A 19526-nucleotide genomic window follows, 5' to 3' on the forward strand; every position below is an offset into this window, starting at 1 on the left:
TTCATCTTTGGAACACAAATTAAGATATTTTTTGATGAAATCCAAGAGCTTTCTGGTCCTGCATATGCAATGCAACTGAAATGTTCAAACAGTGGTAGTCTTGTACCTGATCCTAAAGGGGACTTAACCCTCTTTACAATTGTGAAATACTGTCCCAGTCTAATTTACATTCACACTGGCATTTAGGAAGCCAAACAAATTAGAATATCATAACAACAACAACAACGACGACAATAAAAGCCATATATTGTAAAACAATTGCATTGCACAATAAATGAAAATTAATATTTCATAGGCATGTTGTTTTTGCTTTACACTACAGTAGGAAAATTACAATACTTCTTTCATAATTTCTACCTTTGAAAGAGATATTTTGAAGTCGGACTGTAGTAATGTTAACCATTTAAACCACTACCTGTCAGCAATTCATAATTCACTTTTGAACTTTTATTTTGACGGCTTTGTAAGAGGCTTACAAAAGCATGTCTCATCATCTGCCACGAGAATAAAGCATAACTGGTGGCTGTTGCATTCCCAAACGCGAGCTAAACTCACAGCACATGCAATAAACGAGTTCACTGCATTCATTCACTGTCAACTCAGCCGTTCTGAGGCGTGGAAATCATCAGATCACAAGCTGATCGCCTGAACGAAGCATGCACTTCACTTTGAAACGCGCAGTGAAAACTTGATGAATGGATTAAGCCGTATTGCATTTTTGGTTTTAGTTCATTTGACAGATACTGTGTGTCAAAGCATAGTCGCCCAAAACAACTTTAAAGACCTTTTATGTTAGAATAATAAGTTTAAATATATTTTAAAAACTAGACTTTTGCCCGGAAGACCTATTGTTTCATATCAGTTTAAATCCCAAATGCGGTTGTAAACATTCCCAGCTGAGGAAGAAGGGTCTCATCTAGCGAAACAATTGGTTATTTTCATTAACAAATACTATTTAAATACTTTTTAATCTCAAATGCTCATCTTGCCTTTCTCTCCCTGAACGCTGTGTATTCTGACTCAAGACAGTTAGGGGATGTCGAAAAACTCCAATCGCATTTTCTCCCTCAACTTCAAAAATCAGTTCAAAATCATCCTACATCACTGCAGAAGTACCAACACAGTCTTTGCAAAGTGAACATGCAAAGAAGATCAAACACCCTTAACAAAAAAGGTAAAAAAGTGATAATAGGACGATTTTGAAGACGACCGTTTGACATTAAAAAGTATATAAACCGTACTATTTTTACGAAACTAACCGATCCTTCTGCTAGACAAGACCCTTCTTCTTCGGCTGGGATCACGTACAACCGCATTTGGGATCGTTTGAAGCCGCATTTAAACTGCATTTTGAAAGTTCAAAATCGGGGCACCATATCAGTCCATTATATGGAGAAAAATCCTGAAACGTTTTCCTCAAAAAACATAATTTCTTTACGACTTAAGAAAGAAAGACATGAACATCTTGGATGACAAGGGGGTGAGTACATTATTTGTAAATTTTTTTGTTCTTGAAGTGGACTTCTCCTTTAAGCTATTAAGCAAAAATTCAGCTTTGCCATCTCCGGAATAAATTACATTTTAAAATACATTAACACAGAACAGTTATTTTAAATTTCACTATATTGTGTTTTTATTGTATTTTTGATCAGCTTTGGTGAACATAACACACTTTCAAAAACAAAAACATCAACAAAATTTGAGCTTTGCATGGAGAATATTTCATTACATTGAACATTGCCAAAATTCTTTAAAAAAATATCTAAAAAGAGTGATGGTAAAGAAAACAACATCAGCCACAGAAATCGACTAAAGCTTTTGGCCATGAAGTTACATATGGACGTTATCTCAGCTTAACAAAATATGAAAACCTTTTTTATCTCTATAAAGAACTTAAAGGGATAGTTCACCCCAAAATGAAAATTTTGTCAATTACTACACCCTCAAGTCACTGCAAACCCGTAAGACCCTTGTTCATCTTCGTAACACAAAAGAGATATTTTTGATGAAATCCGAGAACTTTTTGCCCCTTCAAAGATAGCAACTCAACTGAAACATTCAAGACTCAGAAAGGTAGTAAGGACATTATTAAAATAGTCCATGTGACATCAGTGGTTCAACCAATGTTATGAAGCTACAAGAATGCTTTTTATACGCAGAGAAAACAAAAATAACTTTAGTCAACGTTTCTTCTCTTCTGGTTCAGTCTCTGCAGCCTTTCATGAGAAAACCACCGTTTGAACTTTTCAGTTGCATTGCTGCATGTGCAGGATCAGAAAGCTCTTGGATTTCATCAAAAATATCTTAATTTGTGTTCCAAAGTTGAACAAAGGTCTTATGGGTTTTGGAACAACATAAGCTTAAGTAATTAATGGCATAATTTTCATTTTTGGGTGAACTATACCTTTAACATGGTGTCTAAAACTAAAAATAACACAAATTTCATCATCTTTCGTTCATCCATGACCCAGTCTTACCATGTCCTACCTGTCCCGTAACATCATGTGCCCTTCACCTATCATTATACTCTCTATCCCCTTACAGCTCTGGTGGGCAGTGGCGTTGTACAGTGACCTGCTTTGACCTGCTTTGACCCTGATGCACAGAAGCAGCGCCTTTAATAAAGGGCTTTGTCTGACCTAACAATGGTGGTGGGGGCACAATGCCGCCGCTTTCAGAGCTCTCCGCACAGCGGCGTCTGGAGCGGCAGGAATGCTGCTAGTTCATTGTTCAACTGAAGGCCAGATCCGACAGGGTACCAAAGGTCCCAGAGTTCCTCCTGGCCTTGGTTCCATCATTACCCCAGAGCAACAACCACACCCTTCCCAAATTTCCCAGCCACACACAAGATCAAGGTGAACATTTCAAGTCCGAGCACGTCCAGTTTGGGCTTGTCAGGTATTAACAAACTTCTAGGAATCAAACACATCTACGTTCCTAAAAAGTGAACGGCATCTGCATCACTGCGCAGGCACACAAAATCCATAACACTGCTCACACATTAGTGCAATGCCACCAGACTGGCACCATAGGAGGAACAACAACCAGACCACTGCTCCCTTCAGCCTATTTTTGGAGCTGTTCTGCCAGGCTATGAGACAGTGGGATTGCCCCTGACCCCATGGGAGTCTCTTCTTTCACTAGTAGATGAACTTACGAAATGGTAGACGTCAATCGTCTGGTAAGACTGTACTGGCACAGAGAGTTGATTCATGTGATTAAGACACTGAAGAACTTCACCTTGATAACAAATGACCCACAAACACCAATCATGGCAATCCTGAACGAGCCAAATACACACACACACACACAACCTGTGGATAGTTCTCTAAATGAAAGCAGCTAACCTGTTGCAGGGTGCTCTGTTTCACCATGATGACCGGTTACGAGATGACAATAGGTGGGACTTAAGCTTGTCTAAGCCACCTATGCCAGGAAACAGTCATAAAATATGACACAAGCAGATAAGTTGCAAGGATGGTTTTATCTTTGCCTTGAGTAACTCTTTATGTAATGTGGTAACTACAGTAGTCAACATTTGAAGTGGATCAGAAAAGTTCAAAGAATGTGTATTGTTTTGGTTTTAGGACAACTTTGATGAAAGGTTTTGATCCGCTTCAAATGTTAACTACTGTATATTGTGGCTTTATTAATGTGCAATATCAATCAAAAGTTTCGGGGTCGGGGTCAGTAATTTTTTTTCCCCAAATATTTTTGTCTTTTATGCTTACCAAGCCTGCATTTATTTGATCAAATGTACAGTAAAATGCAGTAATATTGTAAAAATATCAATTTGAAATATAGTTTAAAGTTCACATACACTTTGGGAATCTGCAAAATGTTATTTTACCAAAATAAGAGGGATCATACAATGGCAGCCCCCGCCCCCCTTGAAGGTCAAGTTAATTTTATTTAATTTTATTTTCTATATAGCACCAGATCACAACAACATCATATCATACTGTATACACACAGAAACTTCACGGCAACCTGTCAAAATAAAAGTACAGTTTAACATGTAACAGAAATATATTACTCTTATATTTTTACAGTATAATGTACATCTTTATATATCTATTTCTGGCCAATTTAAATAAAACAATTACATTATCAAAATAAATATTACAACCAGATTAACCACTTAATTGTAGAAAAAAAAAAAATCTGCAATTATTATTACAATTTTTTTATTTATTTATTTTTTTTTTTTTTACAGAATATTCACACAAATTTTCTTCCATGTATTAATTTTAACAGTAAACCTCTTTTTGTTTGCCAAAAATAAAAGGGGTTAATTTTCATTTGATTAAAAATGAGGGACTCGTATGCAACTATTACAGAAGGTTCAAACACTCACAGATGCTTCAGAAGTAAAAACAATGCATTAATGCATTCAAACTTTTGAACAGAATGAAGGTGTGTACATTTTTTCTTATTTTGCCTAAATATCATTTTTTAACGTAGTACTGCCCATCAGAAGCTACAGAAGATACCTGCATATTTGCCAGAAGACAAAATAAGTTACATTTAATCTGATCTTCAAATTTAAAAAGTTTTACCCCCAGCTCTTAAGGCATATTTTTTCCTTTTGCAGCATCAGTGAGCATTTGAACCTTCTGTAATAACATGTAAGTGCCTAAGTTTAAGTCCTCAAGTGTGAAAAGATGGATCTCAGAATCACACAGTCATTGTTGGAAAGGGTTCAAATAAACAAAAACGCTGAAAAACCAAAGAATTTGTGGGACCTGAAGGATTTTTCTGAAGAACAACAAGGGACTCATGAACAACTATCACTAAAAAAAAAAAACAAAAAAAAAAATCAGCTGTGGATCATTCAGGTAGCACCACAGTATTAACAATCAAGTCTATGTAAACTTTTTTAATGGGGTTAATTCTTTATAAATTCAACTATTATTTTCTCTTGTGGACTGTGGTCTTTTATGTGAAATGTCTTATTCAGGTCAGTACTAAATAAAAAAATAACATGCATTTTGTATGATCCCTCTTATTTTGGTAAAATAAATTCTGCAAGGTGTATGTAAACTTTTGACTTCAACTGTAAATGTTTTCTATTTTAATCTATTTTAAAATGTAATTTATTCCTGTGAATAAATTATTAGTTTTTCGCAGAATTCACATCGTTTTGCTGCTTAATATTTTTATGGAAATGATGAAACATTCAGGATTTTTTGATTAACAGAAAGTTTAAAAAAGCATTTATTTGAAATAGTAGTTTATTGTAACAATGTAAATGTTTGATCAATTGATAAGTCCTTGTATTTAAAAAAAGAAAAAGATTGACCCCAAACTACACAAAGAAATTTTTCCTATTATTATTATTATTATTATTATTATTATCTCCCATTATGTTTTCTTGGTCAAATCATGCACCGCTATTAAGTTACCAAATAAGTTTCAAGTTCAACTTGTGTTTTGCTAAACTGATGCTGGATGGAGCCATGCACTGACTGAAGCTGAATCTATGTGAAGCGAGTGAGAGAGGGAGAGAGACAGATAAATATAGAGAGAGAGAGAGAGGGAGAGTGAGAAAGAGACAGAGACTGGGCAGATAATAAAGAGTGGCACACAGAGGTTTATGATGTGGTTGCTAAGCAGGCTCTGATTTGCCTTTGATGTAAACAGAACACACAGGATATTACTATACAATAAACACTGGTCGAGTAACTCACAAATACAATAATTAAACAGGAAGAATAGTGTGACCGTGTGTGTGCGCATACGCATAACGCTCTCGAGCTCAGCCCTCCATGTTCTGGACTAAAACATTCCTGTCATCTCTCAACCCTAATTTGGGTCCATAGGTTTTTTAAAAACCTCATGTGATGGCTTGCGTAGTACTCGACAGAATGCTTCAACACAATCACACATTGCAATCCACTGCTGCCTTAGGCTCCTTATTTGCCCTAAAAACATAAAAATCATTGGCAAATTGGCTTAGGTGTGTTTATGCATGTCTTTGTGTGTAGTTAAAGGAAACTGTCATAGATCTACTAATCATTGTGCACACAAACATGGGGTGAAGGTCTCTCTAGGAAGGGGAAACTTGTTTGCTTATATAGGGGCAAAGTTTCAGTCCGTCTCAACGTAGATCAGTAACTCAGTATACCAGTAAACTAGTGGGGGTTGAACTCTAAAGGCAGATACAGACTCATCTACAATCACTGACAAGCACTGATGGCCCACAAGTAACACAACACCTCAAAATGTAATCACAACGATTGAGTATTACTTTGCTTATAAATTAGCATCTTATGGAAAATGTCCCCTAAAACTACATCCGATTGCGGTCAGATGAACCCAAAACCAGACCAACTATAAAAGGACCTTAAGACCAAACAAGTGTCTAGACATTCGCATGACTCGCTGACTTTTTCACTTTAATGTATTTACATCAAAAGAATCAAAAGTCTGGGATCAGTAACATTTTTAAGCTTTTGAAAAATGTCTTTTATGCTTACCAAGGCTGCATTTATTTGACAAAGTACAAAGAACATTATTATTACTATTATTATTATTATTATTGTGAAACACTGCAATTTAATAATGTCATTTATTCCTGTGATGACAAAGTTGAATTTTCAGCCATTATTACTCCAGCCTCACATGATCCTTCAGAAATCATTATCATATACAGATTTGGTGCTCAAGTAACATTTCTTATAAATATTAAAAACAGCTGTGCTTTTAATATTTTTGTGGAAACCCGGATACATTTTGCAGGAGTCTTTGATGAACATAAATATTTAATATACTAATATTATTAATGTCTTCACTGTCTCTTCTGATCATTGTAATGCATCCCAGCTGAATAAAAGTATTAATTTCTAAAAACAGGAAATAAAAGTATTTTTTTTTTCCAAGGAAAAAAACCTAACCCCCTTTTTATTGTGTAAATCATCTGCAGAATATTTTGATTTACATAATTTCTAAAAACATACACTGCTGTTTAAAATCAATAGGATTTGTAATGTTTTTTTAAAGACCTCTGTTATCCTCATCAATGCTGCATTTACTTGATCAAAAATACAGAAAAAAAACAACAGAGAAACTAACGGTCTGTCTGTCTGTCAAAACAACAACAACAACAACAACAAAACTCCAAGCTGAATTTTCATCAGCCATTACACCAGTCTTCAGTGCCACATGAGCTTTCAGAAATCATTCTAAAATCCTGATTTATTATTTTTATTATCAATGTTGGCAACAGTTGTGCTGCTTAATATTTTTTGGGAAACTGATTCTTTTTTCAGGATTTTTTGATGAATAAAACATTTTAAAGAACTGCTTTTATTCAAAGTAGTAATCTTTTCTAACAATATTAGGATACATTCACATCCTTGGTGAACAAAAGTATTAATTTCTAACAACAACAACAAAAAAAAAAAAAGTACTATTTTTTTTTTCCAATGAAAAAAACCTAATCCCCTAACTATTGTGTGTAAATCATCTTTCAAAAAAAAAAGAAATTTAAAATGTACTGAGCACAAACTTTTAAATGTTAAATTTTAACGCTGAACTTCTAAATATTAAGCAGCACAACCATTTTTAACACTAATAATAAATCAGCATATTAGGATGATTTCTGAAGAATCAAGTGACACTGAAGACTGGAGTAATGATGCTAAAAATTCAGCTTTGGATCACAGGAATAAATTACATTTTAAAATATATTCTTATAGAAAAGTGCTATTTACATTTAAATATTTTTCACAATATTACTGTTTTTTTCTGGATTCTTGATCAAATAAATGCAGCCTAAATTAGCAGAAGAAACTTCTTTATTATGGATGTGACATATAAATGCTTAAAGAATGTACGTGTTACCAATATACCGAACCAACCGTTTATATTTCAATAAGCCCTTGTTGATAGAGTCTAAACATCAGAAAAATATCATTCTATGCATGAGTTTTCTATGTTAATAAAGGGAAATAATCATGGATGTGACAAAAAAAAGACACCTTTTTTGAAAGACTACATACTTTTTAGGATTTCTGTGAATTAAAATGCACAAACCAGATGCAATAATACCCAACAATAGAGAAGCGATGGCTCTTCACAGAACATATACTTGTTACTTTATTTTCATTTCAATGTGTCTATTTATGAGGAATATGTACTGTTATGGATGTGGCAAGCCTGAAAATAGCACTTACCACACTATGGAAAATCATGCACTAAAAATGTAAAAAATGCTTTTAAAAAAATTTAAGAGAGATCTCACATGGGTATTTGAACCACCAAATGTTGACATCTGTGCTATCAGGACAGTAAAAACCTTTGGTAACAACTTTAAGGTTGACTTTTATATGGAATTACCCAAAACTGTTCTTTTACATTTAAACCCTAAAAGCTACAGAGTGTCAAAAAGAGAAAGAGCAGACAATTTTGCACTTGATACAAAAGAAAAACTACATTTTATACAGTCCGTGTTAGCCTTGTTCTCATTCATGTGCATTGTAAAGCAATGAAAGAGACATGAGCATATGCATGTTTGAACAGAATTTAACACAGGAAAAGGATCCCATTACCTGCGGTCCTCATTTCCTGCAATAAGAGCAATACCGTTTAGCACATGCCATGGTCGTAAATAAGGCGTGCTCTCAAAATAACGCTGCAAATATAGACATATGTGATGTACAGAAGAGCATGACGCCTCTCTAGTAGAACTTCAGCCCAGCACAACTTATGTGAAGCATTTCTTAACAGACGACTCAGATCTCCCAACATAAAGCTACACTTAATACATATACATGAAATCATACCTTTCAACACTGACATCGATAACTGAAAACTGAAACTGTGCCTGACATTGCATCCATTAGTCGTTTAAACCAACTATCATATCTACCAGCACAACAAATAAATAAAAACTGAATGCAGCTGTAATTAAATATCTACAGCCAAGCAAGCATGTATAAGAATCTACTGCTAAATCAAAATGCAATTTCATTCAAACATGATTCATTCAAAACATAATGCCTTTGAAGTAAACACTAAAAATATAATTGCTAATGTTAGTGCTGGAACTATTACTTATTATCTAATGTATCAGCCATAAACACATTAGAGGATGGGGCAGATGTTACTGTAGTGGCAGCCAGCAGCAATAGAAGCCATTTTCATTAAGGTTCACAAACACCAAAGTATTATGGGATTTCCATGTTTTTTTTTAGAATCATGGCTTTCTTTGAGATACTCTAGAGTATCTTATTTATATAAAAAAAACATAATATAGGTTTCATGATACTAACATCTAATTAACGTCTCATTGTAACATGGTACATCACAAAACATTTTTGTAAGAGCTGTTTACAGAAAGAGTCTTCACAATACAACACAGCCTAGTATCAGACAAGACTATATTAGATATGCGGCAGAGACCAAAATAACCATTTTGAACATTTCTCTGCTCATTTGGATGATCTGCGACAATTTAGTACAGAACAAGCAGTCCTGTTCTACGCTACCTTGGCTGTTTACCTCGCGATGTGTGATAGTCCCAGAATGAGCTCTGAAAAGCGCTACGTGTTGTGATTAAAACGCATTCCTGTGTAGCTATGCACTCGCTAATTTACATTCCAACACCACAAAGAGCGCGCATACCCCATATTCAGACAGGCCCCAGTACCAGCGTAGCCAAAACATTGCCTTATTAACATCCCAGTGCCACACACAGTTGACCTGCCCACAATGTCAGAATAAAATGTATTTAGACTAAACTGTACTTGAGGTTAAAGGTGCTGCAAGCCATTTTTGCCATACTGCCAACATGCACCATTTTACTTGCACTTACTTAAACCAAATGTCCTCCTGCCAAAAACTGATGTCTCAGTAAACCCTAATGTGCAAAATGTTTCCTACTGGCAAGAAAAGCACACAACACTCACTTGGCACTTCTTTTTGCTGTTTGCCCAGTCTAGAGTATACTGAGTCACAGTATACAGGTGTGATTTCTCATGATGACCATTTTAGAGATGACTGTCAGGTGGTACAGACATTTATAACAAACTTCAGTGTTTCCCCTGCCATTACATTAGGGGGGCACCCACCGCCCCCCTTAAAGGTCAAATAAACTTTCTTTTCTATATAGTGCCAGATCACAACATTAGTCATTTAAGGTTACCTTTTGCTATAGAACAGGTCTATACCTTGTTCTTTTATCAAACAAACAAAATAGTCTTGTTATTTATCTAATTTAGACAATGGCATGCCATTTCTGTCTCTATGTGGACGTGCGTCTACAATTTCTCAAATATTAATTTTAACAGAAAAAACTGTTTGTTTGGCAACAAATAAAAGGGTTTAATGTTAATTTCATTAAAGAAAAATAAACATTTAATTCCTTCATTTGATTATCAGAAAAATTATACCGCAAGAATTTCTGAAAAAGAAAAAACGATTGGCCCTATTGTTCAAAATGTTAAAATTGAGATTTTTGGACTCATTTTTTCACTGAAATAAATGTTTTTGTTATTACACAGAGAGTACCGGGGGGAAAAAATACTGTACCGTTGGTATAAGTCTGGAGCACTTAAGTACCATGGCCAGGTCTCTACAATATAAGCACTTCACTCACATTTGGAAGTAAAAGTTCACATGTGAATTATCTGGGTGTATTTGGTGCAAGTGAAAAACTTATTCCCCTCACAAATTACTGTGGTACTGATTCAAAAGTCAAAAGAAGTCAAAAGAAGCAAAGCAGACATTGCCTTCTCAAAACAATTGGACAAAAAAAACAAAAAAAGGCAAATCCTATGAAATATGACATCGTATAAAGTATAAAGATCACTCATTCTTCTAAAGTGACAAGGTCCCACAATAACACAAGCAGTTAAAGCTACAGTGGGAGGCCAGAGAGTTTTAGAGAGAGTAAATTCTCACATGAGAAGAGGCAATAACTTCTGCAATTTGATTGGCTTATTATGATGTTTACGAAATAAATTCTTTAAAATATTATTTATTTCTGTGATGCAAAGGTGAATTTTCAGCATCATTACTCCAGTCTTTAGTATCACACAATCCGTCAGAAATCATTCTAACATGCTCATTTATTATCAATGTTGGAAACAGTTGTGCTGCATAGTATTTTTTTGGGAAGCTGTGATACTTGTTGCAGGATTACTTGATGAATAAAGAGTCAAAAAGAGCAGCATTTATTCAAAATAGAATAATTTCTAACAGTATAAGTCTTTACTATCACTTTTTATCAATTTAGCACATCCTTGCTGAATAAAAGTATTAATTTCTTTCAAAGAAATATTTTTTTTTTTTACTGAAACTTTGAACAGTAGCATATATTGTTACAAAACATTTCTATTTTAAATAAACAGAAATTAAATATTCATCAAAGAATCCTGAAAAGTATCACAGGTTCCAAAAAAATATTAAGCAGCACTACTGTTTCCAACATAGATAATAAATCAGCATATTAGAATGATTTCAGAAAGATCATGTGACACTAAAGACTGGAGTAATGATGCTGAAAATTCACCTTTGCATCACAGGAATAAATTCTATTTTAAAGTATATTAAAATAGAAAACCACTATTTTAAATTGCAAAAATATTTCACAAAATTACAGTTTTATCAGTATCATATAATGACTAAAAACAGTAATATTGCAACAAGTGTAACTGGAGCATGAATTTACAATCATTTAAAAAAAGAGAGAGAAAACACTGAGGACTTTGCCTCCTCATTTCAGAACACCACTGCATGCCATTGAGTACAACAGTATTTGGTACTGAATGATTACCACATTCACATACCTCAGCACTCCAAGTTATTTCAAAGACTAACATAGCACTACCGTGGTACAACAAAGTTAAGAAATACTGAAAAAGAGGTCAACAATACTAAAGTAATTTGATAACAAAAAAAAAGAAGAAGAAGGGGGCAGAGAGATTAAGAGAAACACAACTGGCTGGACTGAGTCATAGTTTCTCCAGGTGGATGAACACAGCAGGCTTAAGAACAACATTTTTCAACACTGATGCATTTCCTGCAGCACATGTCCTGCACTGCAAAATGCTGAGACTATTAACCCACATCAAAGAAACCAGTGGATGAGCCAACAAAACATGCACAAGCTTGAAACATGAAACTGTACAACATGTTTGGGTCCAACACCTGGTGCCAATAGAACAAAATGAGGTCTGCAGACCACTAGTAGTCCTGAAGGATTTGAGTCACTAACTCATCAACTACAGATTATCACTCTTTGCATGTCTGACTCTTTTTAGGAAATTATACATTCATTCTCATTATAGTCTTGGCCGCTAAAAACAGTAAAAATGATATCTTTGGATTGTTTCATTAGCTTTATTAATATTTTACACCCTTAATTTTACACACATTTCAATGACATATTAACAGCAAGTTGACAAAGTCAAGAAGAATCACTGTTTGTGAAATTACAGTCTGACAGTAATTTAAAATAATTATTTTCATCTGTATATCAATGCGGATTAATGTATTCATTCAACCTGTATGCTACTGAACTGTTTAAATGTTTGCAGGGATTTTCTGCATACAAACTTGGGAACTTTTGGGAATGTGTAAAGTTATGCAAAATACCTTAATCCCACACCCAAATTTAGGTCTTGTAAAGTGTTTGTTGGATCACCTGACTAATAATTTATGCATCAATGTACATATGTAAATATAACTTCTCAACTACTCAATACAGCTTCTTGGCAAGGAACGGTAAGCTTATTTAAGTTCATCAGGTAAAATGAAAAAAGGGGGAAACAGCCAATGAGGGAGGGAGGAAAGGAGAGAGAGAGAGAGAGAGAGAGAGAGAGAGAGAGAGAGAAAGAGAGAAAGAGAGAGAGAGAGAGAGAGAGAGAGAGAGAGAGAGAGAGAGAGAGAGAGAGAGAGAGAGAGAGAGAGAGAGAGAGAGAGAGAGAGACAGTACCACAGGGAGAAGAGATTGTCAGATGCAGATTTATGGACAGTTTGCATCTACGAGTCAAAAACAACAAGTAGGCAGGCAAATCCAGCTGACATAAACAATATCACAGCAGATGATATTAGTTGTTATACTAAACCCAGTAAAGTTCAGTGACCATCCAGACCAGCATTTTGTAGAGACACAGGTTAAAAGGTTTGGAATGATGAAGTTGATGTTACTAGTCTTGTGCAAACCTGCACTGCCAGGCATGTACAGACAGAGTAAGCACGGAGGCCACAAAAAGATGATGCAATCCATACATGAAGCTGAGGTTCACTTTTAAGATGATTCGCTGATTTTTGAAAAGACAACCTACACTGTCACCTTATAGTTACAAACAAAGACTATACACAACACGTATATCACACTAAAAACTATATAGAACAGGTACAGCAGAGTTACATCATAAAAAACTATATAGAACAAGTATATCACACACTGGAAAATGTATCATTTTACACATTGATGGTTTACCATAAGTTAATTATCTGCTGATTGAACTCCCTGTATAATACATAACGGTTTTGTCTGAGCACTAGTCAACACTGACTTTGACACTGGAGACCTGTTTGGCATCTGTGCGATGAGAGCAATGGCACAGAAATTACCCTGCAGCTTTAATAAACTTGTGAGGACTACTGGAATAGTAGCCTACCTGCACTGCCTCCAAAAGCATGGCACAGTGTATTACGAATCCTTTAGCCAATGACATATCATGCAAGAAATGTTACAGCTAAACCCTGCAGTCTATATCTGTAGCTAGTTGGCGGCAATGCTGCCTGAAAATAAAGTTTCCTCTGTATCATCACCTGAGTCATACATCCACAACAGTTGTGTCTGCCAAAGGAAAAGAAGGGTACGAGAAAAAGAGCGAGGGTGAGAGGGATGCTCGAAAGTTATCACATGCTTTAAACCAACCTTTTCTCTCTCTCTCACACATACACACATCCATCTCTGCTTCAACTATGATAAACAAATGAGTCATCTAGGGCTTGCTGAGAACACTGACTCACTAACGCTTCATTCTCTCACTCCCCCTGCAGCAACACACACTCAGCCAAGTACACAGCAGCTCCTAAACAAAGTGGATATAAAAAAGAAAAACATTCAAGGCAAAGGAGTTAGAGAATGCAACAGGAAGGAGATGCCAAGATGAGGGGGGGCATTAAAATAAAGATGTGTTTTGTATAGACTTAAAGGGATAGTTTGCATGATAGTTACTCATGTCTGTCATTTTAAACCTGTAAGAATTACTTACTTCTAGCTACACAAAAGAAGATTTTTTTTTTTTTTTATGTTGCAACTGTTTTTACCCATACAGTCGTAGTCAACAGGTTGCAAACAACATTGGACTTTTATTGCATGGGGGGAAAAAAACAAAACAAAAAATAAAACACATATTTGTGTTCCACAGGAGAAAGTCGGTCATACGGCAAGTAAGTAAATGAATAAAGCAGCTAATCTACCTGGCCTGAACTATTATTTAGAAGATAAAAATTATTCTTCTAGTACAGAAATACTGGAAACTAATACCGAGGCTGACATATTCAAGAAAAGTGACTTTTATATCAACTTATTAAACACATTTAAAACAAAGATACACTAACTGCAAGAAAAGAAGCCTGTTCAGAAAGGAAAGAGACATGGTTTTAGGAGACATGACTATTGGAAAAAAAAAAAACAATGTGGCCCTGGACCACAAAATCAGTCTTATGTAGCACAGGTATATTTGTAGCAATAGCCAAAAATACAATGTATGGTTCAAAATTATCAATTTTTATGCCAAAAATCATTAGGATATTAAGCAAAGATCATGTTCCATGAAGATATTTTGTAAATTTCCTACCATAAATATATCAAAGCTTAATTTTTGATTAGTAATATGCATTGCTAAGAACTTCATTTGGACAACTTTAAAAGCAATTTTTAGATTGCAGATTTTCAAATAGTTGTATCTCGGCCAAATATTGTCCTATCCTAACACACATCAATGAAAAGCTTATTCATTCTGCTTTTAGATGATGTATAAATCTCATTTTTAAAAAGACTGGCCCTTACGACTGGTTTTGTGGTCCAGGGTCACATAATTAAGATTGCTTACCTTTAGATGTTGATGTAAGTCCCTCAGATTTCATTAAATCTATGCTGGCATAGGCACCGTTCTCTGGGGGAGAAGCGCTGGAGGATGGCAAGGGAAGCGCATCATGACTGTTCCCAGGCCGGAGATCGTCTCTCAGGTCTAGGGCGATGTAGTTCAGGCCATTCTGGTGTTCCACAGGTAGAGTCCTTGCAGACCTCACAGAGGGGGAATTGGCTCTATCTGAGAAGTTTCCATGTGTTACCTCACTGCCAGATGTCATGCCTTCAGTCCAAACAGAGTCAAAGTTTTGACCCTTGCTGCGGCCCACCTGCTGAGCCCCACTACTGCTAGGCACGGTGCCACTGGCGTCCGGACCACTTCCACCTGACGCTCCTGATGATGTGACAAAGGTCTCTGAGCTGTGTCTCCGCCTGCCCTGGGGATCAGCACGGACAACCTTAGGCTCAGTCGGGGGGCTGAAGGGAAAAAAACGTTGCTCCAGGATACACAGGTCCTCAAGCATTGCTGTAGGGCTCTTGGACTCCTCCTCAGGGCCAAAAGACATTTCCGTGTAGACGTCAGGCTTACCCACCATGATTCCACTGCAGTGGGAGGATGATGAGGGCCGGATATATGAAGGAGGATTCCAGGGAGCCACCAGGGAGGGCCGTGGGGAACGACTCTTTGGTGGAAGACCATCCACCTCGACAGTCATGTAATCCTGTGGCAGCGGGGACTTGCGTTGCTCCCGACTGATGCTAACAGTTGAGGGGGAGCCTTCAGCAGACAACTGGCAGGCGGAATATGCGGGCCGATCCCCAAATTCAATATTGATGTATTCTCCAGGGCTGGAAGGGCGCACTGCCACTTCTCCTGCTCGCAGAGAGCCATGCAAACTCCGCCTTCCCAGGGGCAGGCGGTTTGGCCGAACGGCACGTCGGTCTGTGAAGCCGTTATGTTGAGAGGACTCAGAAGGTGGGCACCTGCTACTTCGATCTGGGGTGGCTGTGGGAGAAATGTAGACTGGTTTTGCTGGGGAACTCATTGGGACATATTCATCATGCTCAGCCTGGTCTCTGGATGGAGCTTTGTATGAGCGAGGGAGGGAGAAATACGGACTGTAGGATTTGGGGACACCAGGAGTGCTCAAGGCATAATAATTCTCAGCAGAAACCTTTTGAGCATTAGCTGTGGAGCTGCTCTGAGACATATCCATGTATTCTGCATTCTCATGACGCTCTGAGGCTCTTTGTCCCTCTGCTCGTCTGCTAATGTCAGGGCTGGATGGGACGGGAGAGTCAGAAGCCCCACCTCTGCCTGGGAGCATCATCATATAGCCTTGAGAGTCCATGTGCTGGGGAACATGTGAAGCAGCACTTTGGACTTGTGGGGAGGCAGAGAGGAGGATACTTGGTTGCATAGGCATGTAGTCTGCATCACTAGTGGAGGGCAGCACACCTGCCATCATGGGCATGTACCCATCATCTTTAGGCGCGTCTGCGGGCCGTAGGCTAGGGGGCCGGTCCTGGCTGTGTTCAGAACTGGAGCTGTAGTCAGAGCAGAGAGAGGAGGAGGTAGACACAGTCTGGGCACTGCCACCCCAAGAGCTACTCTCAGCCACAGCCTCGTCCAGCGAGAAGGTGGTCTGGGTCATCTTTTGATAAACAGCAACTCCAGCAGCACTGGCACCCCCAACATGCCTGGAGAAGGAGGGCGTTCGCCTCCTTAAAGACCCCGGTCGTGAATCATCATCGGCGCTCTCATCTTTGATCACCTCACTCGCTGCACTCGTTCCAACCACGTCGCGATTCCAGCCCATAGCCATGTAGTCATTGAGGCAGTGCTCCTCACGGATTGGTGGTGTGTTTCCTAAAGAGTCGGGGGTGTTGCTACGCACTCTGAAGTATCGGAAGTCTCCTGGGCTGGAGCCATACTCATCAGATGAGTTGAAACCTCCATCGCTCGGGGATCCACAAATGGACGCGCTGGAGGGGCGAGTGATTGTGTCTGACACAGAGCCATGCCCGCTGCTGCTGGACATGCTGATCGGACTGGTGGTAGAAGGAAAGTGTGACACTGGCAGCGAGGCAGAACGGGCATGATAAGTGGAGCCTGGTGGGGCACGAATATAGCGGGCCCCAGCCCCACTGCTACTTTCCTGTCGGCTCAGGTTAGCACGGGCTGTGTTGAGATGAATAAGGCTACCTGTCACAGAGCGAAAGGGGCGGTTCATTGTGCTTTCTCCTTCGCTGGATGTGCGGAATCGGTAGCCACTTGCTCCACTGCTCTTCCTGCTAGGAGGCGTGCCCACCACAGACTCTGTCCGAGACCGCCGCTGGAGCCCCGTCTGGCTGGGCGGGAGGTTGCCCAGGTGTCGCCGCGTAGTGATGAAACCCATCGGGTTGGTGCCAGAAGACTGGCTTTTGCTTCTGGGCCTGAATTCGGCAAACGCCTTCAGTGCCTTCATGGTCTCTAGAATGGTCTCGTGCATGTTTTGAGCCACCACAGAATCATCCACCTGCATCCAAACCTCCCCGGGTCCTATAGAAGAAGACCGGCCAACCTCAATGAAAAAGAAGCTCTCTGAATGGCCGCAGCGTCTGATGTTCATCAGCTGCAAGTTCACGCAAGGCGTCTCAGAGTTTAGCTTCACCAGGTGGATGCTCTTGGCAGACAGGCAGAGTCTATAAACGCCGGTTAGATTCTTGGTCTGGCCCAAGCCCTTTGGTTTTACATTTACCTGCCACACTTCTTTAAAGTCAGTCCCAGGGGTCACAGTACCGTATCCATCGTCAATCTCATCCGCGTCCAGGTGGCCTTTCTTCCCCTCGCTCATGAGCTCACTGAGCGCCTGGTACCACTCCTCCTGCTCCTGCTCATTCTCAGCGACAATAGCGAAGTATTCATCCTTAGTATACAGAGCAATGAGATGTTTATTCTTAGAATCCGCCCTTTTATTCACAGTGAAACACTGGTAGAGATAGATCACTCTTTTGGGGGGAGAGGCACCAGCTGAGGTGGCTGTGGCGGCGGCGGCAGCAGCGGCGCTGGAGCGCAGTGTGTTTCGAAATTTCTTCTCACTGTCATAGTACTCCAGTCTGCTCGGCCCCAGATGACTCGACGTCCGCAAGACGAAAAACCGCTTGTGGCCGTGTTTCTGTTTTCTCAGATAGCCACACTTCCTAATGTCGTCCGACACGGCGGAACTGGTGTTCACAGCAGGGGAGGCTGAGGTAGTGTGTGTGTTACTCGCAGCAGAGTCCTCCAGCGCTCGGTTGAGAGAGGACGTGGATCCTTTCCTCGCCGGCGATTCCAGGTGCTGTTGCCGCTGCTGCTGTTGATGTTGTTCACTCGGTTGATGAAAAGCAGCGCCACCGACATCAAGTACGGAAGGGGGTTCCCCGACAGAAGTGTCGCCGTTCGTCGTTGCAGCTGCAGGTTTAGTCCCGATAGCCCGCTGTTGCGTTTCCAGCATCAACATAGCGGCTTTGCCTTCTTGGTAGTCCTCGAAATTTGCCATCAGATAAGAGATTTAAGGTCACTTTACCTCAGGCTTATAGACTGAGACCCCATGTTTGTTTGGGGGGAACCGTGTCTCAGGCGGCGCACTTAAGTCTTTTCAGTGTTGCGCTTCTCTCGTCCGCCACATGAAAAGCAGGTATCCCAGCCAATGCTCCTCGAACTCAATGCCAGCAACTGCAACATGACCACATTTACCCGATCTATTATCGGTAGATCCTCCTAGCGGGCTACCAATCTGCTGCTCGCGCCCTGTGTACACTACAGAGCACAGCACAAACAACACATGACTCGTGCGTCATTCGCTTGTGGGTGGGAGGAGGCGCCCGATTGAGCGAAACGTGTGAGTGAAAGCTGCCGCGACCAATCACGATGGATCTTCTCGGGTCTACGTCAATGCGACTGGCCAATAGCATCACACGGAGTTTCATTGAACTGGCAAGGTGACGTCTGATGATTGATAGGGTTTTGTCCAATGACGTTCTGTAAAGCAGTTTGCGTCATAGGATATCGAGCGTTCATTGGCTCTAGCGTTTGACTGAAGGGTCATCCGTCCTATCACCGACGTTTTCAAGGTTCTATGTTTCTCAGTGTTGTTTGTTCCTTTTGGGATGCGTATGCGTATCGCTTGCCAGCTTTCAGTGAACAGCAGCCGATTGTGCGTAATTACCTTTGTTACATGTTTGCCAAACAAAAGTGAATACATCCTTTTATCGAATTAATCCCATTATTATTGTATTTTGGAGATTACTGGTATTTTCACAAAAGTAGTCCGGATTTATTAAGTACTAACTTGCCAGCCACTCATGTTACAGTACCCACAGTTAGCAACTACTGGCATTTGAGTTGGTGTTTTGTAAGTGTGTGTTTATCGAATGTTCTTGTCAATTTTTATTGCTTATATATTGTGAGCTTGGGCCCATAGTAACATCTTGCATATTGAAAGTCAAA

At 39.0% G+C, this 19526-nt stretch overlaps 1 protein-coding gene across 2 annotated transcripts in view; it reads right to left on the reverse strand.

The window, feature by feature from the left end:
• Positions 1 to 18879, reverse strand: part of LOC127168883 (insulin receptor substrate 2-B) — a 34769-nt gene extending 15890 nt beyond the window's left edge. The window contains exon 1 of one of the 2 annotated variants that reach the window (XM_051116004.1): positions 15078 to 18879. In XM_051116004.1, the coding sequence (XP_050971961.1) occupies positions 15078 to 18576 (3499 nt within the window). In that variant the 5' untranslated portion in view covers positions 18577 to 18879. The remainder of the gene's footprint in view (positions 1 to 15077) is intronic. The other variant, XM_051116005.1, reaches the window with a different exon arrangement.
• Positions 18880 to 19526: the final 647 nt, after the last annotated feature.

The sequence above is a fragment of the Labeo rohita genome, chromosome 7 (genome assembly GCF_022985175.1).
Source record: "Labeo rohita strain BAU-BD-2019 chromosome 7, IGBB_LRoh.1.0, whole genome shotgun sequence".
NCBI classification, from domain to species: Eukaryota; Metazoa; Chordata; class Actinopteri; order Cypriniformes; family Cyprinidae; genus Labeo; species Labeo rohita.